Source organism: Jatropha curcas, chromosome 5 (assembly GCF_041381405.1).
Source record: "Jatropha curcas cultivar XTBG-Jc1 chromosome 5, XTBG_Jcur_1.0, whole genome shotgun sequence".
Lineage (NCBI taxonomy): Eukaryota > Viridiplantae > Streptophyta > Magnoliopsida > Malpighiales > Euphorbiaceae > Jatropha > Jatropha curcas.
This window is the reverse complement of record NC_143155.1, coordinates 17,140,273-17,152,752: the sequence shown is the minus strand read 5'-3', so window position 1 is coordinate 17,152,752 and position 12,480 is coordinate 17,140,273. Positions and strand designations below refer to the sequence as shown.

The window sequence follows — 12,480 nt, the reverse complement described above, 5'->3', positions numbered from 1 at the left end:
GAATTCGTGTGCCCAAGCCTCATAGAAAACAGAATATCTACAACCATTCATAGCAAAAAGAACATAAAATAACAGTCCCTTTGAATCAACAATTTTCTTGTGCCTCCTTAAAGGTCGACGTATATCATGTTTTACTCTTATCCTCATAAAACTGTTAGTAATTAGAGAGAGGTCCCTGGCGTCCTAGTGTAAAACACACCCACAAAGTTGCCTAATGCCCTAGCCATAGTTTCAGACATATAATCTATTGGCAAATCGTGTACCTGTACCCAAAACTTGCTGATAGCAATGGAATTTGAATAGGATTATCATCAATGCCAACCGAACTCTAGATTAGTTGGTGACGGTTAATAGTCCAAGGGGCACCCTCCGTTGCTCTCCCAAAGTTGACTGCGTTAAAGAAAAAAAAAAAAGGAACCTCTTTACACCAAGGCTTGATATGGTGACACCTCCCAAGGGATAACATGGATCAGCAAAGGTGTTTTTCATTGATTGAAAATTAATAACGCTACACATGAGAAACATTCCCGCCATGCAAAACTCGTAAGGATGTGGGCTAAGAATAGTCAGAGCGATAAAGACGTGGGCCATGAGTAGTCAGAGCCACCCTCGCATCGGGTCAACCCACTAAAAGGTCCTTAGCATCATAGTGTAAAAACACACCCATAAAGTTGCCTAATGCCCTAGCCATGACATATAACCTATTGGCAAATTGTGCACCTGTACCCAAAACTTCGTCAATAGCAAAGGAATTTGCATAGGATCGTCATCATTGCCAATTGGACTCTAGATCAGTTGGTAACGATTAAAAGTCCAAGGGGCACCCTCTGTTGCTCTCACAAAGTCGATGTGTTGAAGAAATAAAAAAGGAACCTCTTTGCACCAAGGTCTGTTATGGTGACACCTCTCTCAAAGTCGACTGTGTTAAAGAAATAAAAAAGGAACCTGTTTTTCGTTTCTAAGGATGTGGGATAGGAATAGTCGAAGCAATAACAACGTGAGCCAGGAGTAGTCAGAGCCACCCTCGCACCGGGTCGGCCCAATATGGAGTAAAGTGCTTCCAACAAATATTTTCCCCATCCATGATGATTTAACCATCGACCTCACTTAAAGAAGAAGAGTGTTGAATCACTCATCCCAACACTCGTTGGTACCATATACGTTATTTAATATTTAGTTTGACTTTTTACTTTTTTTTCAAATAGAATTTAGATTTAAATAAGAAATTAATATAATCAATCCAAAATTAAATTATTTTTATTTTTATTTTTATTTTTATTTTTCAATCAATAAAATAAAACTCTTTAAAGATATTATATTCTTATCATATTTAAAATATACTTTCTTTATTATTTCAACCAATAAAATTAAAATCCTTAAAACATAATTTATTCTTACCATATTTAATATATATCTGATTTAGGGCTTAATCTACAAAAAAAATCCCAAGATTTGCGAGTTGTTGCCAAAACACCCTAATTTGATCTTCGTCCTCCAGGCATCCCAATATAAAAACTTTGTAATTTTATCACCCTAAAATCAAAATTAACTAAGGTTTTGAATAAAAAAAATATTAAAATGGGTTCCACTAAACAAGGTTGGGTTAAATTAACCCAAGCTCCTTGCACAATATCAAAATGAATAGTTTTAATCAAAACTTACCGTTTTGAATTAGGTTAACCCCTATTTCATCTCTCCCCTTGTAGATACATAGTGTATCCAATATCAAATTTACACAAGCAATAGTAAAAACTCCATTCTGAAAGTCGAACAAAATGGAGGACCTGATTCATAACCATACCCAAAACCAAATTAGACATTATATAAAGGCCTAAAACCAGGAACAAAAACCCTAAGCTAACACCACAGAATAGTGAGACAAGTCACCCCTATTTGGACAGAAATTCAAAAAAAAAAAAAAAACCTTAAATAGATACAGTTACACATACATATAGTTTGCCTCGTAGCTCACGCTTTGATTGGAGCTTCATTATGTAAATGCTCTCATTCAGGCTCAATCGAATGAGATCCAATGGCTCTTTGACTCACTCTCTTCTTCAGTAGTCATGTTTGTCTTTGCAAAGGGAGCTCTCTTTAGTTCTCTTCTTCAAGTTTAGGCGCATCGTGCTTTTTGTTTCTATGCATTAAGGATTTTTTTTTTATTAAATCGCTGCGTTTTAGTATTGTACAAGGAGCTTAGGTAAATTTAACTCAACCTAATTTGATGATACCCATTTTAATAATTTTTTATTCAAAACCCTAGTTAATTTTGATTTTAGGATGATAATATTACAAAGTTTTTAAATTGGAGGGTTCCAAGAAACGAAGGTCAGATTAAAATGTTTTTACAACCAACTCCAAATCTCGTAGTTTTTTTTTATAGGTTAAGTGCTGATTTACAATATAATATGATTTTTCTTTCGATTTAATAAAATTTAAATTTAAATTTAATTAGAAAGTTAATATCATCGATTAAAATTAAATTAGCAATTTCGGACAATTCTAAAGTTCCCTATTCCCAGTAATAGAAACTCGTCCAACTCTTCTTGCGTCTTGTTGACTAATGTCAAAATCTGCAAAATAGGAGTGATAGATTAAGATGGGCAATCCTTTGTTAGCCAAAATTTTGAGCAATTGGCTTCCCTTGCTTATTTTCCTTGATGGAATTGATTCCAGTTATGATCGTAGTTATCTGCAGCAAATTTTAAGTTCAGCACAACAAGATAAAGATTGGTTAGTGTCTATCAGAAGACAAATCCATCAAAACCCAGAACTCAGGTTTGAAGAACACAACACTAGTGCTCTTATTCGCAGTGAACTCGACAGACTTGGAATCCCTTATGAATATCCAGTTGCTAAAACTGGCGTTGTCGCCAAAATTGGCTATGGTTCTCGTCCTGCCGTTGCTCTCCGGGCCGACATGGATGCTCTTCCCTTGCAAGTAATCGCCTGTTTGTTCTTTTTTTTTTTTTTAAATTTTTGATATGCCTTATGGTTGCTTTTATGATGATATGTAGGAACTGGTTGAGTGGGAGCATAAAAGCAAAATTGATGGTAAAATGCATGCTTGTGGACACGATGCTCACACCACAATGCTCCTCGGTGCTGCCAGGTTGCTTAATCAGCGTAAACATAAACTTAAGGTCAGTTAATTTTGTTATGATAGTGTTTCCACTAAATAAATGTAGAATTCATTTTATGCGCAAATGAATTTCCTTAAACAAAAAATCATTTGTTCATTAATTTTTTTTGTTTGATTAACTATTAAATTTGTTTTAAATTTGTAGCTTTACTTTCTTGTATTTAGAATTCTGTCAATTTTAGCATGGTTCAAGCTTTACCAATTAAATGTAGAATTGTAAATGAATTTTTTTTTTTGCAAACATGACATTTTGATCTTGTGAATGAATTCCATGCCCAAGTAATTGATTGATTTGATGCTCTTGTTGGGAGGTTTTTTGCCTTTCTGATTTATGTTTAACAGTTTTTAGATTCTGTTATGTTAGGTAGCTGATTGATCGAAAAAGTAACTAAAAGTTTTGGTGCCAATTGAGTTAGATGTGGAAGGGTGTAATGGGCAATATTTTGGTGACCAGAACATCATGAATGCAGAAAGGGAGGGAACCCATTTAATTTCAACTTGCAGAAGCCAATGCGAAAGTTTTTGTTGATGTTTTCTGGATACTCCTTAATCATTTTGTCTAAGCGAAAAAGTTCCCTTAATTCTATGAATATTGTAGAATACTTTTTTCTTTTAGTAAAAAGTCTTAGAAAATGCCATAGCTACTTGTACTAAAACACAATTAATCATTGTTCCTCCTAAACAATAAAATATATTGACATGTAAGACTATAATTTAGTAGTTATATAATCTGCAATCACTTGAACCTTGAAACAACAGATTGTATGGGAATGCAACACGAATTATGTTCCTTTGTTCTGCTTTATCTTTTGTTTAAGTGAGACATGATTCCTTGGTTTTCTTCATGTCATAAGAAATAAGAAATTTCTTCTTTGCAGGATTTACTCTTTACCTATGCTGCTCTCTATTTCTCTTTTTTTTTTGTTTACACCTTTTGTGCTTGTCAACTTCATTTTGGATGATTGTAATTAATTAATAAGCACTGCTATTCAGAAAGCACAAAGAAGACCCTTCTGTCTCCCTTTAATATTTAGTTAATTCAGTCTTCTTGCTCAAATAAATTGAATGCTTTTTTTTTTTTTAATTTGATTTTTAAGGGAACTGTGCGACTTCTTTTCCAACCAGCTGAGGAGGGAGGTGCTGGTGCATCTCATATGATAAAAGAAGGTGCACTGGGTAATGCTGAAGCAATATTTTCCATGCACATTAGCACACAATTGCCCACTGGAAAGATTTCATCCTTGCCAGGGCCACTCCTAGCTGCTGTGTCTATTTTTGAAGCTAAAATTGAAGGCAAAGGTGGCCATGCTGCAGAGCCTCATAATAATGTTGATCCAGTACTTGCTGTATCATTTGCAATTCTGGCACTGCAACAGCTCATCTCAAGAGAAGCTGATCCTCTATACAGTGAAGTACATCTCAGTCATGAATTTATTATAGTAGCCACTCAGATGAGAGTATCTAATTACCAGAACCCTCACTGACTTTGATGGAACCTATGCAGATACTTTATTATGCTTGCAGTATAGCCTCAACCAGTTTTACTTTTTGATCCTTTCTTTTCTGGGTTCATCCAACTCTCATTTAATCCTAGACCAAAGCAACCAAAGCTTACATTTGCCACTTTTGCTAACTTATCTAGGAAAATCTGCTACCCCGCATTTATGTTTCCTATTTTTGGCATTTTCTAGCTGTTTATATGGGAACATAAGCATCCATATTCTCTGTTAATACAGGCACTTTATTTCTGGCTGTAGGTGCTCTCTGTTACGTACGTCAGAGGTGGGACTGCCCTGAATGTAATTCCACCATATGTTCAATTTGGGGGCACTTTGAGGAGTCTGACAACCGAGGGCTTGCACCGACTCCAGCGGAGGATGAAAGAGGTAAATGCTGTAAATGTTTTTTTCAATTTGGATTTAATGGAAGAAATCATTCTGTGTTTCAAATCTTCCAAGCATGCCTTTTTTGGATGCAATTCCTCATATGTTTCACTTTTTTCAAGTCAATTCATTGCTGTCTATAAGAAACAAACGGAGTTGCATGCTTAAGATATGGGAATGGATCCTGCTTATAATTTGAGAAATGATTGTATTTGAAAGATTAAGGGGAAGAGGAGGAAGGGGGGTGCTAGATTGTCAGCTTCACTGTCTTGAACCTGAGGTTTCATTTGATAAAGAATTTGAAATCCAAATATATGATTGTGTGACCAAGAATTCCATACAATTTTGTGGATTCATTTAGAATTCTATGCTTTTATATTTAGTATGAACAGAAATATTCATTTTACCTCATGAATTTAATTTTATGGAATTCAATATAACTAAACTACATTCTATCATTTGTAATGGATTCCTTGTTTCAAATTCATTTATACCAAACAAGGAGTTAGTGGAAATTGTATGAATAAACATTTGAATTTCTTTAGGATGAAAACACACTTTTTATAAATGCATGTGGTTGTATTTGAATTGAGATCTTTTTAGCATGCATTTCTTGTTCAAGCTAAATCAAGTTTTCATATTCATTTTTCATTTAGGAAGTCCCTAAATTATAGGCAAATACACAAACTAGAATCTCGGTTTTCAAAATCTAATTCTATATTATATAACTATTATATCTTTGTCACATTAGATGATCCTTCTGTTGGGATTTGCTTGATTTTCCGTTGGTGAACTTAAGTAATAAAAAATGATAATCAACCGTCCAATAATTCAGTCGGCAAAAGTGCCCTTTCAACTCATGTCTTTCCCCAAGATCTTATAGCATTTTCTCTGCCATGATCAAGAAACCATTGTCTCTTGTTCACGAGCATCACCTCATTTGCCAAGCATACATGTATAATTAGAACCGTACAAAATATAGTGTTGTGCACTTCAATCATAATCCACATCCATCATCTTTGTTCTTCAATATAGGAAATTCCAATAACGAATTCCATGACAAAAAATAACTATTTTCGAATTAGGAATTAAGGCTTTGACTTTCTCTGCATACGCCAAAGCAAGAAGAAAAAGGCTGGATTTATTTCTCATAGTTACTTAGCAACCTGTATTAGGGAGAAGTTTTCATCTTTTAGGTTAAGAAAGAAGAGAGGAGAAAGAGCAATTGTTTTTAGTGAAGTTCCTAATTCTATTGGAACTCATGATAGGTTATTGAAGGCCAGGCAGCTGTGCACAGATGTAATGCATACATTGACACGAAAGAAGAAGAATACCCATCGTATCCTGCTACTGTGAATGATGAAAAGTTGAATTTGCATGTTCAGAGGATTGGCAGTCTTCTTCTTGGTGCTGAGAATGTAAAGCTAGGTGAGAGGGTGATGGCCGGTGAGGACTTTGCTTTCTATCAAGAAATGATTCCTGGAGTCATGTTCAGTGTCGGAATTAGAAATGAAAAACTAGGCTCAATTCACTCCCCACACTCCCCTCACTTCTTTCTCGATGAGGATGCACTTCCGGTTGGAGCAGCACTATATGCTGCCCTAGCAGAGACTTATCTAGGTGATTTGGATTCTGTTGTACAGCAAGGAATTGAAGGCGACAACGAGGTATGATTAAGCTAGCAGCGGTCGGACATTAGTCAAGTGCATGCTGCAGGATATCAGGAGTTCGAATTCCATGTAATGACACAAGAAGCAAAGACTTGAAAAATGTTATGTGTAAAAGATAAACAGAAAAGGGTTTGTGTTATTTCATTTGTATAGTGAAATATTTGTCAGGATTGAAGTTAGTAAAAATGTGCAATTGATGTCAAAAGTTTCAAATCATCACTAAATTTTCTTGGAAAAACCTTATCGTTGTTATTTATCATAGACTTGGGTCATTTAGTTGTGCCTGTTACTTTGTCAAGCAAATCTCATATTTCATCAAACGAAACAACTAAACTTGTGGTGTGCCTAGAACTTTTATGCTGCTTCAATTCCAGAAATAGGAGGGAAACATAAATTGCCTTATAATTCAATTACAGTTAATTTGGTATCTGAAATGTAAATTTTCACTAATATTTTCTAATGCCAATGCCTATTTGATATGTCAAGCTGAGATGTCAAAAAAAATAAATAGATATTGTATATCACACCTTCTATTTCTAGAGCTTAATATATTGTTTCACCCTCAACTCTAGATTTTGCTGCAATTTCACTCTAATTTGACTTTTATGTCAATTTTACCCTGAACTTTAACCTTTGTTGCAATTTCACTCAATTTGACTTTTATATTAATTTCACCCTAAACTTTGACATTTTGTTGCAATAACACCCTAAATTATAATTAGGATTTAAATTGTAAATAAAAAATAGGTTCATTCTTGTCCTTGAGTTTGGATTAACTTAATATATTAAGTTAATCTAAGCTCACGATCAAGAGTGAATCTTTTTTTATTACAATTTACATCTTCATTATGATTTAGGGTGCTTTTGCAATAAAATGTTAAGATTCAAGGTGAAATTGGTATAAAGGTCAAATGGGAGTGAATGTGCAACAAAATGTTAAAGTTCAGGGTGAAAGTGATATAAAGGTCAAATCAGAATGAAATTACAATAAAATTTAAAATTGAGGGTGAAACAATATATTAAGCCTATTTCTAGAGGTCTGTTTGATAATATGGGCATTTATTGCTCTGTAATGATTGTTTTATATTGAATTGTGAGCCCGAAGAAGGAAATAAAAAAGATGATGATAGATGATTCAGAACTAGTGCATTGGAGGTAAATTTTTAAAATTCAACTTCTATAAATAGACATTAAGTGACATTATCATTCACACATTTTATTCTATGAGATATCGGCCACAATACACATTAGCATTGGAGATGCTCTAAACTGTTCGGACTACTTTAGTAATAAATAAATGTGAGTTAGACTAAACAAAGATAAATTCAGTGCTATTAAGAGACATAGAAACGTTTATAAAATAGAAAAAGGATAAATTAAGAAGATTCCTAAATTATAGTCAAATTAACACATTAGGACCATTGTTTTCAAAAACTATGTGGTCTACAACCTATGATTCCATTAGTATTTTAGTTCCTTCTATCCAAAATAGCCTCGGTTGACTGTCAATTGATTGAGAAATCAGTTTCTAAAATTATAGTCAAACTAACTATGAGATTCTTAACTTATTGTTTCTATTAATACGGTAGTCTCTCTACTTAGAATGAAAGGATCAAAGTGTTAATGAAATCATAATTTAGAGACTTTATAGTCAGTTTTTAAAAATAGAAGTCCTCATGTACTAATTTTATTATAATTCATGGATCAATTTTTTTTTTTAATAAAAAATAAAGATGTGGGGACTCAATTGAATTTCTCCTCAAAGTTCAAGGGACAATTTAGGCTCTCCCTCCAATTTAAGCTTATTGAAACTCTAAGAAATATTTAAGTAAAAATAGAGAAACTATTCATTTTCGTCTTTTTTAAATTTAGAGTTGTAAATGATTCAAACGGGACTGAGCTTTATTAAGCTCGAACTCAACTTGTTAAAGATATGGTTAAACTTAAACCAATTTATTTACAAATACAAACTCAAGTGGGAGCTCTACTAATCTATTAAATGAAATCAATAAAAAGCTATTTGGGCAACAATAATTGATATAAACTATAAAGCAAGACAATGTAGCCTAGCTATCTTAATTAATTTGTAGAAGTGCTGCTTTTGAGTTCAAGAATTGTGACATTTTGAAAGATGAGGTACTCGGCGTAATTGGATTAAACTAAAAAGCTGCTTTTATAATAAAAATCATTGAAATGTTAACTTAGTGGAGAAGTAACTTTTTTATCCATTTTATATTTTAGGATTTAAATCATAAGCATAGATTATAAAATAGTAATAATTCTCTTTTTTTATTTTTTCGACATCAAGAGAAGGGTGACAACAAAAGAGACAACTTGAAGGCTAAAAGAGACACATAATGTGAAGGTTGTAAAACAACTTGAAGATTTCTATTCCCTTGTAATGCTTGATTAGATAAAGGGTTGACAACAAAATTAGGTTTGTGATGAATTAGATTTTAAGTCATCGATTTGATTCAAATTCATTTGATTTTTTTTTCAAATTTTCAGCACTATTTCAGTTTTAATAAAAAAAACCAAAATTTTCATTATGTAAAATTCAAAATTAAAAACCGAGCAGAATTAAATCTAAAAAAGCATCAAATACTAAAAATAAATTGAAATCAATTAATTCAATTTGATTCAGTTCAATTTTTTACAATAATCACTTTGGTTTCATCTTTATCTTAAAAAACCACATTTTATTTGGTTTTTACTGATTGGTATGTTTTGACAAAATCAAGAGTTTACATTCCCTAATTTAATCCTTAGACTAAGAGCATTGTCGATGCTAAAGTGAATTGCTCTTATATTTTAAAAAATGCTTTGCAATACTAATGTCTATTTGGTATGTCAAACTGAGGTGTTAAAAAAATAAATAGATATTATCTATCACATTGTCTATTTCTAGAAAGTCTATTAGACAATGTGACCGTTTGCTCTTTAGAGAATTGTAGGCCCAAGAGAGAAAAGAAAAAAGAGGATGGAAGAGGATATGAAAGTAGTAAATTGGAGAGAGATTTTTAAGATTCAACTAAATCAGCATTCATACCTTCTGTTATATATGGTACATCAGCCATAATCCACATTAATATTTGAGATGCTTTGAAGCATTAATTCTATATTGCACAACACCAACTTTTATATATATATATATATATATATATATATATATATATATATATATATATATATATATATATATATATATACACACACACACACACACACACACACACACACACACACACACACACACACACAATGGCTTGATTGATTAAATATGCATGAAAAAAAACCAAAATTTTCATTTGGTAAAATAAAAAATTAGGAATCAAGTGGAATTAAATCTAAAAATGATTCAAAAACCAAAAAATAAATCCAACCCAATTAATTCCATTTGACTCAATTCAACTTTGTACATTAATCAGTTTGGTTGAATCGTTATCTTAAAAAACTTGTATTTATTCAATTTTCACTGATTTGGTAAATTTTGATCACATTTCCTAATTTAATCATTAGACTAAGACAATTATTCCACATTGCACAAAACCAAATTACATGTGACACCAAATTGTATATATATATATAAATAAAGTAATGGCTTGATTGATTAATTAGCTAAGCAAAGCAATCATCAAAGATTGTATGAACCGCCCATCCAAATAATAGATGGAACAAACAATCTTCCTTGATTAGAATCTCTTAATTCCTTTTTAAAGCATAAATAATTCTCACCCACGTAATCTCCCTCTTCATTATGGAGAGGAAAAGTAGGATTATTAATAAATAAAATAATGAAAAAAGGTCAAACTAAATTCTTCATGGCTTTCCCTTCTTTTTGGCTGGACTTCAAACTTTGCATCAAATGTAAGTTTTGTGTTGGTTGGTGGTAGAATTTCATTTAATTTAAATTGTGATTAAAGAGAAATTTTTAAGTGGTTGAGATCTCTAGACCAAAGCTTTATGTGGGATTTTGTGTTGGTGTCCCATGCTGACTCATTTACACATGTTACTAAGGTAAGTTGGTCTCCTCTTTCAATATTGGTATAAAAAATAAAATAAAAATCCATCTTTTAGTTCAAAGTTTCCTTTTTCAACCTTTAGTTGCCAAACCTTAGGAGATAAGAGAGTTCTTCATATTTCTTCAAATGGCTGTTTGGTTTTGATTTTATGGTAGAAGAGACCAAAAAAAAAAAAAAAAAAAACTATTCTATTGTTGTAGTTTGGCAAGGAAGTGAAATATCATGTTTAGGGTAAACATTTGTCCCATTACTTGTTTAGGCCTTAATAAGTTCATTGCTCAAAATTTAATCTAAGGATTTGTTAATAAATGATTAAAATCTGAAAATATATATTAATTTCCATATCGATGTAGAATGTTGCGTTTCTCTACTATAGTTTTACCCAATATATTCACGTGCAGAAAATTAATGCTCCATTTGGTATAAATGAACTCAATATTGATTTCCAAATAGAATTTATTTGTAAGTGAATTTTTTATATTTTGAATAAAATTTTAAGTTTACTTAAGTTTGTGAAATTCATTTGGAAATTCAATTTTTTTTTTATAGAATTTAATTTAGTTATATTTAAATCCATAGAATTGAATTCTTTATTTTTTTATACCAAATACAAAAAATTCAATTTATAAACAAATTGCATAAACTTTTACAAAATTCATTTATTCCAAATAATGACAAAAAAAAAAAAAAGCCTTTTTAAATAAGTAGAGCTGTTGAACATTTGGAGCAAACAATGCTAGAAAGATACAGAAAAAAAAAAAAAAAAAAAAAAAAAAAAAAAAAAAAAAAAAAGAGGCAGCCCATGTGATAAGAACTTCCCTTTTCATGAATCTTTACACGCAAAAACATATAATATTTTTTTGCATCCCTACCTTTTCATGAAAATGGGAAAAATACTTTTGCTTAGCCATCTTAACTACTACAGCCTAAATAACTAACAAATGTTCATTTCATTTTTCTAACCAGGGATATATTTTTTTTTATAATAAATCATAAAAAATAAAATTTCAATCTATAATAGTTGAATTCATAGTTAAATTTAGTAAAAAATATTCATAAAATTGATATTCACTTTAACTCGAATGATTGATTTAATTATCATGATTTGATTTTTTAATGTAGAATATATATTATGATTTTTTTGAGTTTTTGTAAAAATAAGAATTCAATTGAATTATTCTTAGTCTAATATATTTTTAGATGATACTTTTTTCATTGAAGAAATAAATTTAGTATAATGTATAACAAACAAACTTGTAATATCATCTTCTCCTAAACTACATTTTGTCCTAAAATAGATTACTGAAGTGTTGATAAATGAAATATTATCCTAAAATAATGAAAGAAAGAAATTAATGTTTTACGTCTTCATTATTAGGCCATGTTCTGTAACAAATTTTATGTTTTTTTATTTTTTTTTGTTATTTATAGTGTTTGTTAGCGCAACGTTTATAATAGTGAATAGAGTTTGAAATATGTTCGATGAAACGCTTGTAAAAAACCTTTAGGTTTTATTTAATTAGAAATGAGAGGAAGAAAACATTTAAGAAAAAAAATAAAAGAAAGAAAATAATAAAATCTATTTCAAATTAAATATATAAGTTTATAAATTTATTTTTCTTTAATTAAGAGATTTTATTTAGTAATGAATATTTTTCTTTAATATTGTCTTATTTTTTTAATAAGGATATATTTTTCCCTTAATTTGTTTCAAACCGTTTATTTCATAGAAAAAATGGAATAGATTTATGTAGACTAGGTAC

General features: G+C 31.0%; 1 protein-coding gene across 1 annotated transcript; it reads left to right on the top strand.

Moving 5' to 3' along the window:
• Nucleotides 1–2,484: 2,484 nt before the first annotated feature.
• Nucleotides 2,485–6,933, top strand: ILL3 (IAA-leucine-resistant (ILR1)-like 3). The gene is made up of 5 exons (XM_012217427.3): nucleotides 2,485–2,941; nucleotides 3,018–3,143; nucleotides 4,240–4,554; nucleotides 4,900–5,028; nucleotides 6,294–6,933. Exons 1-5 carry the CDS (start codon nucleotides 2,600–2,602, stop codon nucleotides 6,696–6,698), a joined length of 1,317 nt encoding a protein of 438 aa, XP_012072817.1. The 5' UTR covers nucleotides 2,485–2,599; the 3' UTR covers nucleotides 6,699–6,933.
• Nucleotides 6,934–12,480: the final 5,547 nt, after the last annotated feature.

Coding starts and splice junctions, on each gene's coding strand:
- ILL3 (XM_012217427.3), top strand. CDS start 2,600: ATGGGCAATCCTTTGTTAGCCAAAATTTTGAGCAATTGGCTTCCCTTG. Junction 2,942..3,017: donor TGGATGCTCTTCCCTTGCAA/GTAATCGCCTGT, acceptor GATGATATGTAG/GAACTGGTTGAGTGGGAGCA. Junction 5,029..6,293: donor TCCAGCGGAGGATGAAAGAG/GTAAATGCTGTA, acceptor AACTCATGATAG/GTTATTGAAGGCCAGGCAGC.